Source organism: Ruditapes philippinarum, unplaced genomic scaffold (genome assembly GCF_026571515.1).
Source record: "Ruditapes philippinarum isolate M1 unplaced genomic scaffold, ASM2657151v2 ctg10_1_1_1_1, whole genome shotgun sequence".
NCBI lineage: Eukaryota > Metazoa > Mollusca > Bivalvia > Venerida > Veneridae > Ruditapes > Ruditapes philippinarum.
In genome coordinates, this window is record NW_026866259.1 from 319,230 (window position 1) to 338,766 (window position 19,537).

The 19,537-nt window shown below is 34.7% G+C and overlaps 1 protein-coding gene across 1 annotated transcript in view; it reads left to right on the forward strand.

The window, feature by feature from the left end:
- Positions 1 to 19,537, forward strand: part of LOC132731938 (microtubule-actin cross-linking factor 1, isoforms 1/2/3/4/5-like) — a 134,014-nt gene that overhangs the window by 49,157 nt on the left and 65,320 nt on the right. The window contains 3 exon segments of the mRNA XM_060718232.1: positions 5,117 to 5,338; positions 6,174 to 11,402; positions 11,785 to 18,360. Of these exon segments, the coding sequence (XP_060574215.1) occupies positions 5,117 to 5,338; positions 6,174 to 11,402; positions 11,785 to 18,360 (12,027 nt within the window).

Genomic DNA, 19,537 nt, shown 5'->3' on the forward strand with positions numbered 1-19,537 from the left:
ATGTTGACAAATTTCAGTTTTTTTTACACAACTAGTTAGTCAGTTTATCACATGATGACACTCGTTACCTAAGTAATATATACACGATTCTTTCTATGACACACATTGGGTATTTAAAAAAGACTTTTCAAATGGTGATTTTGTAGTAGATTCTGATTTAAGTGTTAAGACATCGTGTGATTATTCTGTCATTTCGATATTGACTTACATTAAACTTACCAGAGAGATGTTATTCAGCTAGCAAAAGGCTTGTTTTATAACACTAGACTTGAATAATGTAAGTCAATATGAAATGATATGGCAACTTGTGTAAAACTGCACAGCAATGGTGAGATAATGTGGCAACAAAATTTCTTAAATAAATGACAGTTTTAAAGCACATTAAATGATTGAAAATCAACCTATAAACAGCTACCTTGTTCTCCAATTTTCTATATTCTTTTTTTCCTTTTCAAATATCTGATCCATAGTTTTAACTTGTAACCCTAATTATGCCTACTACTAAAACTTTGGCTTACTAATAACTTAACGTTTAAATTGATTTAAAATTAAGATGCATTGTCCAAGCACACATAAATTTTATACCATATGTTTTTGATTAGAATATGATGGTGATGTAAATCAGATAAAATTTGAAAAAAAAATAGAAAAACAAAATGAAAAGAAGGGAGCTTTTGATCTATCTAAAAGTCTGACAGAAATGTTTCAATTCAAGTTGAACAAAACTTTTTGGATTTGATATGATTTAGGGCAAAATTGATCATCATTTTATGAAGCATTTATCAAGCATTTCTCTATGTTCTTACCTTAAGCAAATACTATTCTGACTGATTTAGGCTTTTGAAGCCCCATTTTGCTCCTGACTATTGATGGTTGTTAACTTAGGCTACTGAAGCAAGGCATGAAACCACTATATTATGTGCATGAAAATATACAAGCTATGTTGCTTGATTGGATTTTCATAAGAGAATGCACAGCCATGCTGTTAACATTACATTTATGTTATGTTTTAGCATGTTGACAATATTTTCCTGTTAATAATTTCTTTATAATATTGTATCTTATATAACACAAAGGAAGTGGCTATCATTGATAAAAAGTTCTAGCCGTACGTGAGTCACGTACAACTAGCCAGGACACACTGTATTGTCTAGCCGTACGGCACTTTTCAAAATTATATGGAAGTCGAAAATGCATATGTTATTTTGTATCTTTAAACAAGGATTTTAATCAAGTCTCTGCGTTTGTCCTTGTTTGTTCACTTTAATAAAGATGCACCATCGTTTTGTAAAAAAAAATGAAAACGAACAAGCGTTGTATAATCTATCTTGATAAAAGTGTCAAAGTTGCATTTTTTAAGTTATAATGTCGTTGTTTTTCATGCTTACCATTTGTTGTTTTAAATTGCAAATGCAGTAGATAAATATCGAACATAAAAGCACAATCAATTAATTAGCCTTAATTAAAGCCTACCCAGTGGCTGACAATATAATTTTAGAATGCATTTCACGGAACATGCAGACTTTCCTTAATGATGGACAAACTTCTTTACTGTCACCGGTAATTGACACAATTATCAGAGCCCAATTTAACAACAATTATTTTCGGTGGTTTTTTTTTTAAAGGTGTCGGAAATTAAACTTAATGAAACAAAAAAGGATTATAATTAAAATTTTGTAAACTATTTAAATTGGTGTTATTTAAAATGCAAACAAATGCTATTTTTTTCTCGACATCTTGAGATGACAAAGATCGATAGCCAACAAGGCGATTAATCTCTAAAAAGTAAACATACGAAGACAATTGCTGTTTCTTGGTTAAAATCCTCACTTAAAGTCATAAAATAACATATGCATTTTCGACTTCCATTATAATTTTGAAAAGTGCCGTACGGCTAGCCAATACAGTGTGTCCTTGCTAGTCGTACGTGACTCACATACGGCTAGAACTTTAGGCTAGCCGTACGGGCCCGTACGGCTAGTCACTTCCTAACACAAAACAACTGGTGAAAATGGTTGAAAGCTGCAATTACCTTGTTAAACTATAATCAGATCTGGATAGGTTCTCACAATTTATACACATAGATGAATTATTATTGAATATTGTAAAATAATGTACGGAGTGTTAGTCATATATGGTTAGCTGATAAGTCATAAATCCACAATGTATTAGAAAATTGCATGAAAAATTTTGTGTGGATAGGTGAAATAAGGTCATATAGATTAAAGACTATAGTTTTTTGTGAGGTGAGACTTTAGTTAACTATCTGCTGATAGAAAATAGTATAAGTGTTTGTACTTCTGTATATTTGTCATGTATGTTACAGTTTAATGTGATATGTTACTGTATGTACTATACATGTATGTATGGATATTGCTTTCTGTGAGACATAGCCAGGACTTTTTAGCGATTTCAATGTTTGTTGATGTTCCAAATGCCTCCAATTTTAGCCCTGCTTAGGTCAATAGAAGGTTGGTTACCAAGTGGTTAAGGTCATTTACTTCAAACCACTTTCCCCTCACCACTGTGGGTTTGAATCCCACCAGGGACTTTAAAGAGCTATCCAGCTAGCTTATGGATTGTCAGTGGTTCTCTTAAGGTGCCTGTACATGTGTGAATAAATAATGTGAGATCTGCCTGCACAAGTTAAGCTAGAAAGTCCCCTTATGGTCCTTACAGTGTTAATGTGGTGTCCAAACACACATGCACACCAAAAAAAACGAAAACCAGAAAACAACAAATACTGCTCATGAGGAAGATCATCCAATAACAGGTGACTTGTTGAATCCTTGTACCAGGCAAACATTTGAGCCGCGCCATGACAAAACCAACATAGTGCTTTTGCGACCAGCATGGATCCAGACCAGCCTGCGCATCCGTGCTGCAGGATCCATGCTGTTCGCTTACCAATCCTATTACAAGTAGAGAAACTGATAGCGAACAGCATGGATCCTGATCAGACTGCGCGGATATGAGGCTGGTCTGGATCCATGCTGGTCGCAAACCCACTATGTTGGTTTTGTCATGACTTGGCTCATTTATCAGTTACAATTGATCTCAGACATTAAGTGTAATTTAGAAATCATGTGTGATTAGTAGTCTGACGCACTTGTGGGGAAATTTGTAATTATTGGTAAGAAATCCATAAAAGCCAGTAAGATGAAACAATTGAAAAAAATATGATTAAAAAACAAATAAAATGGATAAAAAACAGAAAAATAAACAAAAGAAATTTTTATTGTGGTCATCAGTTTTACCTCTTGTATGAATCAGCCAACATTTTGGACATATTTTGTCTTCTGTATGTGTACAAAGTGTAGGAGTTGTGATGTGTATGTGAACATACATAATTTATGACTGAAATCATTTGAAACATATGCAGTCAAAATGAGGTTTTTACTTTTTAAAGAGTGACCATTTATGAATATTCACAGATGGCTCTAAAAATAAAGCATTCTCATCTTTACTATACATGATTTAGTACTGAGACAGCATGAAATTTGTATGATTATTTGCATGGTTTCTATTTTTGCATGTCATATGTTTTTAAATAGAATTTTTGAATGGGGATTTTTTTAAATAAAGTGTTAAAAAATGTGATGTAAATGTAAATACTAGTAAGTAAACATAGTTGTAATTTTGTTTGAGATAGATGTATCTGCTTGTTTGATCTGTATATGTATTGTTGAGAAAAATGTTGCTATGTACATTATTTTGTACTGACTCTGCCTTAAGTGTTAATTAATTCTCAGAATTATAGAACTATTTCTTGTAGATTTCTTCTACAGTGTGGATTTATGTGTTGGCTTTATGCTTTATCTTGTGATGTCTCTATTAGCTTATGCTATTAACAGACCAATTACACATATGTTATTTAGAGACATAACACAGCACGTGTAAGATTGTAATTATGTTAATGTTTTTATTCTGATAAAAGGTTTGAAAGAATACAGTATATTGAATTGGATTTCATCAATGTTTTAAGGGGAGTTTGATTTTTAAAAGTCCACCCACAAAGAAATTCCCTGCCAGAAATATTTTAGAGTAATTTTACTTACTGGTTTGTCTTTCGGTCCTTCAGTTACCAATAACTTGCACTAATCTTTACCTTTGTGTGGGTTTAATGTCAATGGAGTCAAGGTCACCAAAGATAAATACAGTTAATTTTTGTTCACTCGAACTCTGACTGCTCTAATACCTACATTCGCTTGAACTCACAATCCGCAATATCTTTATATAAATATATTGTTCTACCATGGATTACTTGAACTCTCCAAACAGTCTCAAGTCCTATCAGCAGAAATATAATGAAATCACACCTTTTTGGTCAAAAATAAGACAACAACAAAAGTTGCTTGTTGACTTCCTTTACAAAATGTATTGGCAGTTGGTGTTGCATGTTTTTATAATCTTGTGATGGTGATTCAGGCAATTAAGATAAATTGATACAAAATAAGACATGTAATTCATTAACCTATTTGTTTGTTCTAATAATATTGTTTACCTTCTTCTTCAATGTCTTCGTAAAAATACGATCCTCTTTTTCATGATAATACCTTGGTTGGCGCAAACTACTGATCTTTTAAACTGTTTAGAACTGGCCCACTGAGTTCAAGCGAATGAAGTTTGAGTGAACATTCATTTTTCAACAAATGTGTAAAATGCATTCTTCGTGTTAATCTCAGATGGTCATAACCCTTTGAACACATATGCAGGTAATAAGGTCATCTTCACTGAGGCTAAAAATAGAAAATTTCCGAAGTTTTTGTGATGTATTTTATTTGAAACAAAATAGCAACAGGGAGCATCATGTTAGTGTAATGATATTCTTGTGAAGGGATTTGTAGAAAAGATAAATGGTAGCTTGGTAACACACTATTATTGAAGAGATTCTGAAAAGCTGTGATGATATGGTGGATGAAACTTTGCACTCTAGATACAACATTAATTCCAAAGAAAAAAAAACCTAAACATTACACGTATCTTTTGGACTTGATGGAAAACAATGTTTTAAGTGGTTATGTATTATTGTTTGATTGTGATTTAAATAGCTGATTATACAGCTTTAAAATGGTACTCCAGCACATTGTAATATTGTATGAATCTTTAATTGCAGATCTATGAAAAGAAATTACAGAAATACCAGAATAGCCTACAGAGTGTAGATGCAGGCCTGGCCGAGGGTTTACACAAACGCCCTCGACGAGCCTCAGGTGCTGAAACTGTGAAGACAGAGCTAGACAATCAGAATCGGCAATATATTGATCAAGTACTCTGGGCCAACAGGCAGCTACAGGAAATTAAGAATGTATTTTCTGAAGCTAATATTGATGTACAGGTATATTGAATTTGGTGTACAGCATCTTTGAAAAGACAATATTAACAGACAAAATTCTGACTTTAATCCATATATAATGTTGTTTTAACATGTTTCTTAAATTTATAATAATTGGTCAAATGAACCAAATGACTGTAATTTTACATTGTTTAGGAGGGAATTATTTGTTCACAATTTTTAGCTCAACTTTTTTGAAGGAAAAACTTTGAGGTTTTGCTACAGTTTTGTTGTCTCTGTTCCCCTTTCTGTTGCCAGCCAAAAAAATTTAACGTTTTACTTTATAATGGATTGTCTTTATACTTTGACAGACAATTATTTGGACAAGATTTTCAAGTAGACAAGACTGAACTTGACCTCTGCTCATAATAACCTTAAACTTTTAGTAATTTGCTTAAATTGTCCTAACTTTGTTATTTATCGACAGATTTATTTTGCAGATTTGATTCATACTTGGATAAAAGAACACATATGACGAAACAGACATGTTGAATTATTCTGATATGACCTTGACCTTAAATTGACCTTGACTGTCAAGGTCAAATTATTTAAATATCCTTAAATTGTCATAACTTTTAATTACTTACTGATTTAATTCATGCTTGGATAAAAGAACACCTAACAAAGGACATGTTGAATTATTTATATGACCTTGACATTTCATTGTCCTTGACCCTCAAGGTCAAATTATTTAGAATTCCTTAATTTCATTGTGATAACTTTATTTATTTATGGATTTGACACATATGACAAAATTTAATTACAAATACATGTATGAAAGAAATTTGTTTACAGGCTATTGTGAATTAATGCAATGCAACATTTTCTATTTTTTCAGTTCCCTGTGTTGGTAACTGACAAGGTACCTCTTCTGAGAACCTTCAGAGCAGAACTAACAAAACGTTCCTCGATGCTTGTGGATGAGGACATGCAGGAATACTTCCAACAACTTGCTGACTTTGAAGGCTATGGTGGACTTCAGGCTATGGGAAAAACTGGCGAGACTTTTGGTAGCCAGACGACAATTAGCGTGTCACGTCCAGAAAGCCATGTAACACCTTCAAGAAATGTGGTAGCCTCTGTAGCATCTCCAGTGAAATGGAGAATGACAACTCCACCCATACCAACTGAAAAATTGTCAAACAAAGTGGCGAGCATTTCTAGCCTAACTGAAAATAATGCTTTGGAAATTTCGGCACCTGGTCAAACATTGATAACTGTACAGCAAGGTTGTCTGGCACCACAAGGAACATATTTACATGTTCCTTCTATTTTGAATCCTCAGACAGGAAGAAAAGTGAATTTAGCTGAAGCTGTGAAAGTAGGTGTGTTTGATCCTAAAACTGGGACAATAACTGATCAGAGAATAAATAAAAAAATGAATCTTACGCAAGCTACTGCAAATAGGTATGTTTCTAATGACTTACAAAGACAATTAACCTCCACTTGTGGTATTTCAGACCCATTCTCAGGTCAGGAATGCACTCTTCTTGAAGCTATGCAAAAAGACTTATTTGACCCATGCAAAAACTCTGTTAAAGACCCAAGTTCGGGAAAATTCATACCTATACAGGAAGCTGTGGCTCGAGGGCTTTTATCTAGTGTAGACGCTGAAAATTTAGTAGGTGAAGGTGTTACAGTGACTTTCATTACCCAATCACAAGCTGTGTTCACAAATGATGACCTTGCATCAACCACTATGAGACTAGGATTAGCAGACATTGTTGAAAATGGTTTATACATTCCTCAATCTGGTAAAATTCTAAATCCAACTTCTGGAAGAGAATTAACTGTCCTTGAGGCAGTTGAGCAGGGATTAATCAATCCAACAAAAAAGGAAATAAAGGACGCAAAAACTGGGAAGTTATTATCGCTATCTGAAGCAGTTAACAATGGTGTGATAGACCCACAATCTGGATCTTATATTAACAAGTCAAGTGGACAGAAACTTGCTCTCGATGATGCATATCAAAGAAAATTGATTAATAAGCCAACAGTGTTATCTTCTGCAATACGCGAAGGTGCTGTTATGGAAAACGGCAAAGTTATAGACCCGCAAACTGGACGCGTTATCTCCTTGAAGGAAGCAGTTGACATTGGTTTAATTGATTCTGACTCAAAAACAATTGTTGATACTAAAACAGGAGATGTGTTATCTTTAAGTGAAGCATTTGATAAGAGATTACTAGATCAACAGGGCTTTGTTCATCCTGATAAATCAATCAAGAAAGAAACTCTCACAGAATCTGTTGATAAAGGACATATAAAGTTTGTTAAAGAGGACTTAAATATTAGTAAAAGGTGTGTGAAAGACACTCGTAGTGGGACAATTATTTCAGTGCCTCAAGCTATCAAACAAGGAATAATTACAAGCAATGGTGATTTTGTTGATACGTCATCAGGCAGGAGAATTTTGTTAAAGGCTGCAGCTGGACAAGGATTTATAGATAAGGATGTTGCTGAAGTTCTTTTGAAAGACATATCAATGAAAGATGCAAGTGGTCGTAACATTTCTGTTCTCAAAGCCATACAAATAGGTTTGATAACTCCAGAAAATGCTGAAATAAGAGATCCAAGATCAAGAAAGACATTAAGTTTGCAACAAGCAGCAAAAGAAGGCATTGTATCAACAGATGATGCCATAACTGTTTTAGAACTACTTAGTCCAATCATTGCTCAGACAACAGTCACAACACGTTTGCAGCCTGGTCAACAGGAAGCAGGAATCCGCTCAATATCTGTATCCGACGCTGTTGCTAGAGGTTTACTAAATGAACAAACTGGAACATTCCGTGACCCTAACACTGGTGCTTTAATGCCTGTACAAACTGCAATTGAACAAGGATTATTGAAATTAACATCAGAGTGGCCTTCCAATGGGATGAATATGGATGATACAGATGGTGAAACATCAAAGTCCGATGTAGATAGATGGATGAAAGAAATTCACACAAACCCTGAAATGACTGAACAATTAAGAAATACTGGAAAAGCTACTGTTGAATCAAAATTGATGAAAAAACTCGGAGATCAGAACTATTCTTTTACTCAAACTGTTGTAACAAAACCAAAAATAACTGAAAATGTTGTGTCTGAAACTAAACATTTTAAAGTGAAATCTGTAGTAGATCCAAGAACTAAAACTGAAATTGGAGTTAATGAAGCAATACATAGAGGACTTTTAGATATGAATAAAGGGTTATTTATTCACCCAGTAACTGATGAAAAAATGTCAATTGAAACTGCTCTCTCTAGGGGATTTGTACGTGGTATTGAAACATCTGAACCATCGGCCAATACTTTAAAAGAAACAAAATCATTCTCATTAACTGGTGTTATACATCCTAAAACAGGTAAAAAAATATCAATAAGTCAAGCAGTGAAAGAAGGTATTCTTAACTTGGATAAAGGGCTTTATAATGGTGTAGATAGCAGAGGAAAAAAGATTGTAATGAAAATAAGTGAAGCTGTTGATAAAGGACTTGTTATCGCTGATGACGATAGTTCTAAATCTGGTTCAAGTCAGTACTTACAGGAAACAAAAACTTACCAATTAAAGAGTGTTATAAACCCTATTACGCGTGAAAGACTTGAAGTTGCAGAAGCAATAAAACAAGGACTACTAGATGAACATAGAGGTATTTACAATCATCCTCAAACTGGTGAAAGATTAAGTATTCCTGAAGCAATAGAAAGAAAATTGATTGATGCTGAGTTAATGTCAGTAGTGTCTAATGCCGAAGGTGAAGGAAGTAAAATAATAACCACAAAAATGACAACGTTAATGGTGAAGTTTGTGATAGATCCAAGAACTGGTGAATCTATTTCGGTTGGCAAAGCTCTTGAAGAAGGTATTCTGGATAGTTCCCTTGAAAGATACACTAATCCTGTAACAGGTGAAGTTCTAACATTAAATGAGGCAATAGATCGTAAGCTTGTCATTGCTCAGCCTGCTGCCATTGAAGGGTCAAGGTCAAGTTCTACAGAGAGTATACATATAGATGCTGAAGAAGAAATTGTTGAATCCAGTTTGACTGAAGAAATCTCATCAGAAACAGTGACTTTTAGTATAAATAGTGTAATTGACCCAAGAACCATGGAAATGATGTCATATGATGAAGCAATTAAATATGGTGTTCTTGATATAAACAAGGGAACATATAGGAACCCAATGACTGGAGAAACTACACCTATTACTGTAGCACTTGAAAAAGGATTAATTCATGGTGAAGTTACCTGTAAAACTAGAGAGGATGATTTAATGCACAGTAGTGTAGACACCGGTGGATTGTCTTTCCCTGTGAAGAAAATTACTTCTGTTGTTGATCAGAGAGATAATAATGATATTTCTCTAGACAAAGCTATAAAAGATGGAATTATAGACATTGAAAAAGGAACTTATTTTGATGTTAATACCATCCAGAATATTCCATTAGAACTCGCTCTCAAAAAGGGTTATATCAAACTTTCCAAAGCGACCGATGCAGCTGATATTGAAAGAATGAGAAAAGAATCTGAGAGGAAAGAATCTGAACGTGAAAAAAGACATATGTCAACAGAAAATGGCTTAGATACACAGGTTGATATGAAAATGGAAAAATTTGGTGTCACTAGTGATAGTAAAGAAGAGAGTGTATTTGCTGATGAAGTTTTAAACTACAGAACTGATATTGAAAACCATGCCGATGATAAAGATGGTCGGGCACCAATGGAATTTCATCAGCAACAAGGTGTTCGTACATGGAAACAAAAAGAAATGGCTGTAGTTGGCAATATTCCTGAGCCAGACAGTCCAAGATCTGAATCGCCTATGGAACTTGAACACTTTGAATTAACAGACGGAATGTCTTTCCAGTCAGCATTGAAACTTGGTCTTATTGATGTAAAAACAGGAAAAATAAGAGATCCAGAGACAGGTAGATTTATATCTATTAATGAAGCAATTGACAAAGACATTATTGATCCAAATAAACATGCAATGGTTGATATTCTTACTGGGAAAGAATTGACATTAAAACAATGTATGGATAAGGGTGTTATTGATCCAAGAACTGGCAAAATTAATGAAAAGAAAGCAAAAGCAGAGAAAGTACATCTGAGACCTGACGTTGATGTTAAACAAACTAAAGGAACACCATTGAACTTGTTAGACTGTGTAGCTTCAGGTTTATATGACTCTGATACTGGTATGTTTACAGATCCGAAAACACAGAGATCTTACACTCTGAGGGAAGCTATTGCTCAAAACATAGTAGATGGAAATTTAGTTTCAATTCTTGATCAGCAAACAGGTGAAAAAATACCACTAGTTTCAGCAGTACGCCAAGATCTAATTGATGGAGTAACTGCTGAAGTGATAGTTTCCGATAAAGATGACCGAGTATCTCTGTTACAAGCAATACAACAAGGTCTTGTTGAAAATATGTTTGATAAAGAATCTGGTATGTTGTATGATACATTAACAGGCAATGTTGTAAGTTTAGACAAAGCTCTTACTGATGGTCAAATAAGATCAGATGAAGCTAAAGTGATAGACTCAAGTACAGGTGAAATAGTATCGCTCGATGCTGCTATGAGAAAAGGACTTGTAGATGTAAGAACTGGGGCCGTTACTGACAAAGTAACTGGAAAGAAAATGTCTCCACAAGAGGCTTTGAAATTGGGATTGCTGGCCGTAGTTGGTGCACCAGTACTTGCCGGTAAAGCAGTATATGATGCCATTAAAGATCAGACTGAAAAAAGTCAAAGTCTTAAATCACCACTTCAGAAATCTCCTACAAGACTGAAGTCAGATTCTGACAGCCCAAGATCTCCACTGAGAATTAAGTCTGAGACTGGTAGCCCTGTACAGCAAAGTCCTCCAAGACATGTGAATGGACAGACACCTATGAATGGCGATGTATATCTTCCACATACTGAGAATTTCCAAGAACAAATGATGCAACCAAGGACAACAATAGTGTATGCTAAACCAGGTGACATCATTAGACCTTCACCACCGCAGCAGTTGTTCTCCGAAGTATCACCTAGTGCTGATGAGTACCACCCTGCAGACAGATATACTGGGGTAAGTCAAGTTCATATATTTCTTGTTTTCTGTGAATCTTTATTTTTCACCTCTTTCTTTTTCTATGCAGGGTTTGGAATTTTTCATGGATATTTTTAAGTTTCTATCTTTTCTAATTCATTACCACCTTCTTATAAATAATGTTTCCAAACTTCTCATTTTTGCTTATTTGAAAAATGCAAAAGTATTTGAAAATTCAAAATATCCATGGAAAATTGTGGCTAGGCAGTCATTTATGTAATCTGAGTAGAATTAAACAAGTGTGAAAGTGTGTGTTTGTGTGAAAGTTTAACATTTTCAGGAACAAGGTTTCTACAGGGATGGCATTTGTTACTTCTAAGGTTTTTCTAATAACCCCTAACACCACATTATCTTTTGACAGCTTGCTAACAGTGATATTGTCCCTGGTGAACTACTAACATCAACAACTACAATCAAAGAAACAAGAGAAGAAACACTGAATTTGCCATCAACTTTAAAAGCCAAAGATGTTATTATTGATTGGTCAGCTGGGAAAGTTATAAAAAGAGCTACAGGTGAGGTAATGAGTGTGGCAGAAGCTGTACAGAAAGGCTTCATTAATTCTGAGACTGTGGAAAAGCTTGCAGAAACCGGCATCAAGGAACGACCGGATATAGATATCGACTGGGAGAAGGGAACCATTCAAGATAAAGAAAGTAAAGTAACAATGTCAATTGATGAAGCTGTTACACAACAATATATTGAAAAAGACACAGGTGATGTTCTGAAACTTATATGTGGAGAATGGAAAGAAACTGAAGTTAGCCTGAAACAAGGAGGAGATACACTAATCACAAAACTAACATCTGATATAAGAAAGGAAGATGAAGAAGTCCAATCTTCCAAAACCACTAAATTAGTTTCAAGTTCGCCAGTTAGTGCAAGTACACCAAGAAAGAAAATTATGACTTTGAATGAATGCATGAGATCAGAAACATTTGATGCTTCCAGATTTATAGAATCAATTCAAACAGGTTCCTTAAACACTGATGAATCATATTTGGTGAATCCACAAAGTGGACAAGTAATCACACTTACTGAAGCAATCCAGACAAATGTATTTGATATTAACACAGGGCACATTGTAAATATTGACACTGAAGAAAGATACAGTCTCAACGAAGCTTACATTCAAGGTTTTATCCCACCTCCAGGAGAGAGTATTACAAGAACAATGCAATCAGGCTTCGTAACAAACCATTTCCAATACCTTGATGATCAATCTGACAAACATATTCACACTGCTATACAAACTAATTTAAAAACATCTTTAACTGAGCCAATGGAAAAGCCAAAGGGTATGACATTTAGACAAGCTGTAGAAAGTGGCCTTGTTGATGAAGATGCTGGAACCTTTTGTAATCCAATGAATGGTGATATTATGTCAATTGCAATGGCAATAGAATATGGTTGGATTTCTGAATCTGGAGAAACTGTTAGAATTGCACCAGAAAGAAAGTATGAGAAAACAATAGTAGTAAACCAAACGGCACCTTCAGATGAATTGAAAAGATTATCATTTACACAAGCTTTGGACCAAGGGTTTATTGACCTAGGCAAAAGCCAGTACACTGAGCCAACTACGGGGAATAGAATGTCTATTCTAGATGCCATAAGAGGTCAGATATTGGATACAACAACGGAAGAAGAAACTTTTGTTACAGAAAATATGACTTTGAATTCAGCTTTAGAGTCTGGGGCATTTGATGAAACAACTGGTTTGTTTACAGAAACAAAAACTGGCCAGAAACTCACTCTTGCTGAAGCATTGACAAGAGGTCATATAGATGGAGACTCATCTATGTATGATGTGGAATCTGGTAAAATATACACTTTAAATGAAGCAATTGCAAAAGGAAAAATAGACGCTGTAACAGGTCAGTACATAGAAACATCCTCAAAGAAAAGTTCACTGAAGACCGCAGCGAAGAAAGGTTTTATTGCTTTAATAGGAGCACCTTACCTTGCTGTCAAAGCTGCAACAGGAAAAAGAACTTCACCTGATGATTCTGTAGATATGAGCACTTTGAAAAGAAAAGATAAGTCTGAAACTAGAGATGGGAAGAAATGTACTACAATGGATGAACCAGTAACAATTGAAGCTACAAAGTTCAGTGTTCTAGGTCCAACAACTCTTGAAGTTACTCAGGTCAGAGAGTTAACGTCTGTAACTGCTAAAGACTCGGACATGATGAACTTCATGGAAGCTGTTTCCAGTGGATATTTGAACCCAGATACTGGCATGTTCCAAAATCCAGATACTGGCTTGTACATGAATTTACAAAAAGCTGTGCAAGCTGGACATATTCATCCTGATTCTGTGAAAATAAAAGCAAAATCTGGGAAATTTGTCAATTTACAAGAGGCATTAGATACAGGTGCAATAGATAACACTGGCCACGCCCTTCAAGATGGTGAATACAAAAATCTTGAAGACATGTTACAAGATGGTAAACTACAAGAGACAATTCCTGAAGTACATGCAGCATCCAGTTTAGTGATGAAAACCACTGACAAGATTAATGTTGAATCGGTGTTAGACCCTAGGAATAACATTCTTTGTAGTCTCAGTATGGCCCTTGATTCAGGTTTAATTAATCCACATGATGGTACATACACAAACCCCAAAACTGGAGAAGTGCTAAATATATTGGAAGCTGTAAATTTTGGATACATCCAGGGTCAAGTTATTGACAGCATTACAATGAAGGAAGGGTTATCAAAAGAAGGCTTTAATGCAGAAGTGACATTTTCTGAAAAGAAAAAGGTTAAAGTAGCAGCTGTATTAGATACAGAAACAGGAGATAAACTGTCACTGCATGAAGCAATAAGAAAAGGAATAATTGATGAGTCGGAAGGAAAGTATAGAGATGTGAAAACGGGTCAAAGTATGGCAATTCTTGATGCTATGGACCAGAATTATGTGACTGCTAGTGAAATTGATGCTAATATGGAAACATCAGAGAGTTACAGGAAAACGTCAGAGAATACTTTCACTCAGACAAAGTCTTTAGATATCACAACTGTAATTGACCCATATACAAATGAAGAGATGTCGATTCCCTTAGCTGTAGAAAAAGGGGTCTTAAATATTGAAGCTGGTATCTTAAGAAATACAAGAACTGGAACTGAAATGACAATATCTGATGCCATAAAGAAAGGATATGTGAAAGGGTCACAGACTTCTAGAAAAAGTGGAATCTTTTCTGACACTTTGCCCAAACGGTATGTGCATGAAAAAGAAACTGTTCATCTGAAATCTGTATATGATCAAGATCAAGGGAGATTTATACCTGTTAAACAAGCCATCCAGAAGGGGATTATTGACGAAACTATGGGTTTATACATATTAGAAGATGGTTCTACAATGCCAATTAGTAGGGCTATTGATGAAAGACTTATACAGGTTGGTGATAGTGATTCCCACGGTGATGAGCCTGGGTTTATCCAGGAAAAGAAGTCTTACACGATCCAAACGGTACTTGATCCTTCCACAGGTAAAAGAATAACACCATCAGTAGCAATAGATAAAGGGTTACTTAATCTATCTGCAGGGATTTTTTATAACTCTGTGACTAGGGAAGAACTCACCATTCCTGAAGCTGTAAGCAGAGGCTATGTTGAGGCAGATACAACTTCTCATCTTTCACCATCAATGCCAGTTTTGAAACCTACAAGTGTTCAAGTGGAAATGGGCAGAAAATCATTTACTGTGAAGTCAGTTTTGGACCCTAGAACAAAAGAAGAAATGTCTGTAACAGAAGCTGTGTCACAAGGTGTTTTAGACCAATCTATGTGTAAGTACCTGGATAAAAGGACAGGGCAGACGCTTTCGCTAAGAGATGCAATACAGAGAGGACTTGTTATTTGTGAAGAGGTAAAAGATTTTCCCATTAAGACAGATGTTTATATGGAAAGTATAACAGTGAAATCAATCATAGACCCTTTAAGTGGAAAGGAGTATGGATTGCAAAAAGCTGTGCAAAAAGGTTTATTTGATCCAGATAGAGGTTTAGTACATAACAGACTGTCTGACAAGATGATAACATTAGATGATGCTGTTAAGTTAGGTTTGGCAAGAGTAGAACAACGGTCAGGAGTAACAGAAGAGGAGATTGTGAAAGGAATAATTGTTGAGAAGGTTATAGATCCAATGACAGGACAGGATCTTACTGTAAATGAAGCAAAAAGGAGAGGAATTCTTGATTCTGATTCCGGTCATTATGTTGATCACAAAACCCACACAAAAATAAGTGTGGAGGAGGCACTTGAAACTGAATTAATCAAAGGTAGAAAAACATATGGATCTACAGGAAAATTGGAAAGAGACAAGAAAGATCAAAAGCAGATAGTAATATCACAAGTTTTGGACACTAGAACTGGAGCCGAGGTTACTGTAGATGAAGCAGTACGTAAAGGACTCATTAACAAAGAAGTAACTACATATATTGATCCAAGGACTGGTAAGAAGTTTCTGATAGAAGATGCAATGAAAAAAGGTCTTGTTTCTGGTACAGTCTCTGTAACTGAAGCATCAAAGACTAAAGTCAGCTCACCAACAACAAGTATAACCTATGATATAGTAAGTGTTACTAATACAGCCACTCGGGAGAAAATGACTGTTACTAAGGCAATGAAGGAAGGTATCTTGGCACCATCTGGAATGTTTGTTGATACAAAGAGTGGTAGAGTGATGCCTGTGTCAGATGCTATTAGAGAAGGTTTAGTTGATACAAAAATACAAGAAGACAAAAAGAAACACCACAAGTATGATAAGTTTTATAAAATAGTTGCACCAGGTACAGAACTCCATGTCATAACATTCACACAAGCATTAAAAAACAATTTCATCAATGGTGTTGAAGGAACATTTACAAATCCTTTCAATGGTAAATATATGTCAGTTGATGAGGCAATTCTTTCAGAAGTTCTAGTGTCAGATGAAGGAAAACCATTCAAATACAAAGCACCAAAGAAAGGGGATACAAGCTGCTCATTTCAAAATGCGTTTAAAAGTGGACTTATTGATCTACAAACTGGACTGTTCTGGGATGCTAAAAAAGGAAAATCATATGAAGTTGAGGAAGCATTAAAGAAAGGAACTCTATGTCCATTGTCTACTTCTACTTTAAATAGTGAAAATCTAGTTCTGCATGGAGCAGGAGAACATGAAAAGCCTATACAACAATTAAAAACTGTTACTGAACATAATACAGAAATAAAGCCTATATATAAAGAATCAGTTGAACATAATGCAGAAATTAAGCCTATATATAAGGAATCAAGTGAGACAGAAAAAGTTATTGTGATAAAACATGATTCACCTTCGCCAATAAATGAGGAGGCCGGTATGGTTGATATAGCTACAGTCTTAGACACTGCCTCTGGGGAAAAATTAAATGTTTCTAAGGCAATGAAAAGGGGTATTCTTGCACCGTCTGGAATGTTTGTTGATACAAAAAATGGACGAGTCATGCCTGTTACAGAAGCCATTGAAGAAGGGTTTGTTGAAACAGAGAAAGGAGATAAGAAAAAGCATCACAAACATGATAAGTTTTATAATATTGTTGCACCAGGCACGGAACTCCATGTCATAACATTCACACAAGCATTGAAAAACAATTTCATCAATGGTGTTGAAGGAACATTTACAAATCCTTTCAATGGTAAATATATGTCAGTTGATGAGGCAATTCTGTCAGAAGTTCTAGTATCTGATGAAGGAAAACCATTCAAATACAAGGCACCAAAGAAAGATAGAGTAAGTTATACTTTTCAACAAGCATTTAAAAGTGGACTTATTGATCCACACACAGGGCTTTTTTGGGATGTAAAGAAAGGAAAATCATATGAAGTAGAGGAAGCATTGAAGAAAGGATATCTCTCTCCACTTACAAATTCACCAGGAGATGTTGGTGGGTCTGTCTTTATCGTTAAAGGTGGTATTGTTAAACCTTTAACTACATCCCAAATTGTAATTGAAGAAGAATTGGCAGCTTCACCCTGTGGAAAAGAAAGAAATGTGTACAAAATGGAAACTGCTATGGAAGGAAATGTAGTTACATCAATTACTACAAAAGAAGATCTAGATATGGTTGATACAGCTATAAACGGGCATTATAATCAATTAGAAAACAACACGGAACCAATACTTTATCGCTCCTCAAGTCCTGATGCTCTCGACAAGTTAACTATTGAAAAGCATTCTCTAATGGATGAATCAGAAACATCTGATATGCCTATTACCCTGACGGAAGCTATAACTGCTGGCCTTGTAGATAACACAACTGGAGAATACATAGATCCTGGTACAGGTGATGTACTGTCTGTAGATGAAGCAGTGATTTGTGGATTTTTAGAAATGGATAGACCAGAACATACTTCAAATGTAATGGTTGAAGAAAATATTAAGTCACCAATATCCATAACAGAGGCATTAGCTGAGGGAAGTATTGACACAGAAACAGGAAGATTTACTTGTCCATCTGGTGATAAAATATCTCTTCAAAAAGCTATACAGTTTGGATATGTTCAAGCCAAATTGTCTGATGATGATAATGATGATGCAGATGATGAGGAAAGTGAAATGGATACAAGTCCTTCAAAACAGCCAGTTGACCAATATGTTACCATTTCAATAGGAGCACCATTTTCACCTAAGCACAAAGAAGTATTCAGAGAAGGAAAGATGATATCTAAAACTGCAACAGAAGTTGTTGTTTCTGAAGGATCTACTTCCTACATTACCAGACCTGGATTTTTCATTGACTCCACTGGAAAGGTTGTTAATTCAGTCACTGGTGAAAGGATGTCCATTCAAGATGCAATGCTTAGTGGGATAGCAGACATAGAAGCCACAGAAGGCAGTGGGCAAGTGAAATTGGTTGGCTCTCACTTTGTGCCCCCAAGCTTGGATGTGGTAGATACTGAGTCTGTGGTGAGAATAACTGACATACACACATAATAACTGTGTAGCATGAATGTTGTTGTGAAAGTTGCACAAACTGAAATTATTTACCGATTTCAACTGTTTCTTGTGAAACCCTTTAATTTTGGAGATAATATTCGATAGATTTTTATGAAAAAGGTGCTGTAATCATAGCATGCTAAGAAAAATTCTAAATTAAAACATTTATGTAGAAATAAAAAGAGAATGAATTAAGCTAAATGATTTCAGTTTGTGGAGTTGTTGTGGTTGTGGGATATGAAGCTATGTAAAGTTATATTTTTATGTTTACAATTTTATGAAGGAATTAACTTTGCCTTATATTGGTTTAAAAATGATTTGTTGGAGTATACTTAGAGCAAGAATTATAGTATTTGTTGTTAAATGTTTAATTTCTTTTCATCCATTCTTGTTTTGTCCAGCAGTGTACAAAGGAAAAATGTATATTTTTTTTTTATTTTTAAAATGTCAAGTATTCATGCAGGTTTTCTTTCAATAAGATCTTGCATTAAACCTTTACAACTGCTTGATTTATTTGTACTGATTTATATTTTGTATAAATGTCTTAAAGTAAAGCAGTTACATAGACTCTGAAAAAATGTCTACAGGTAAAGCTGTTAAAGAGACATAGTAAAAAATTCTTAAAGTAAACCAGTTATAGGGGAAAAAAGTTATTTGATTATTTGTTTTACTGTAAAATGAACTAATCAAATATTAAGAGTGTGAAACTTACTAAAAAAATTAGGGTTTTATGCTCTACGCTTTTTGTAACATAATGGGATAATATATCTGTTTTTAAACAGTTTGCTATTCTGAATACAATAAGCAATTATGTTAATACAACATTTTTTGTTTATTGGTTGTACTTTACACATCTCTATTCCTTTCCTCATTCCTCCTATCACTATAACTTAACCATACATCTGTTTGCATAGAATACAATTTAATTATCAATTAGCAGTAGTTGAAATCTTTGTCTTTAAAAATAAACAAATAAACAACAAGATATAAGTATATTTTGAAATATCCAAATATGATTTACTGAAGTTTTCAAGAAATGAAGTCACACTTTTAAATTAGTAAAAATTCAAGTAAATTGATTTCAGCAACATTTTCTTACAAATAATTATTAGCTATGTTAATACAGTAACCTTCCTCCAACATCATG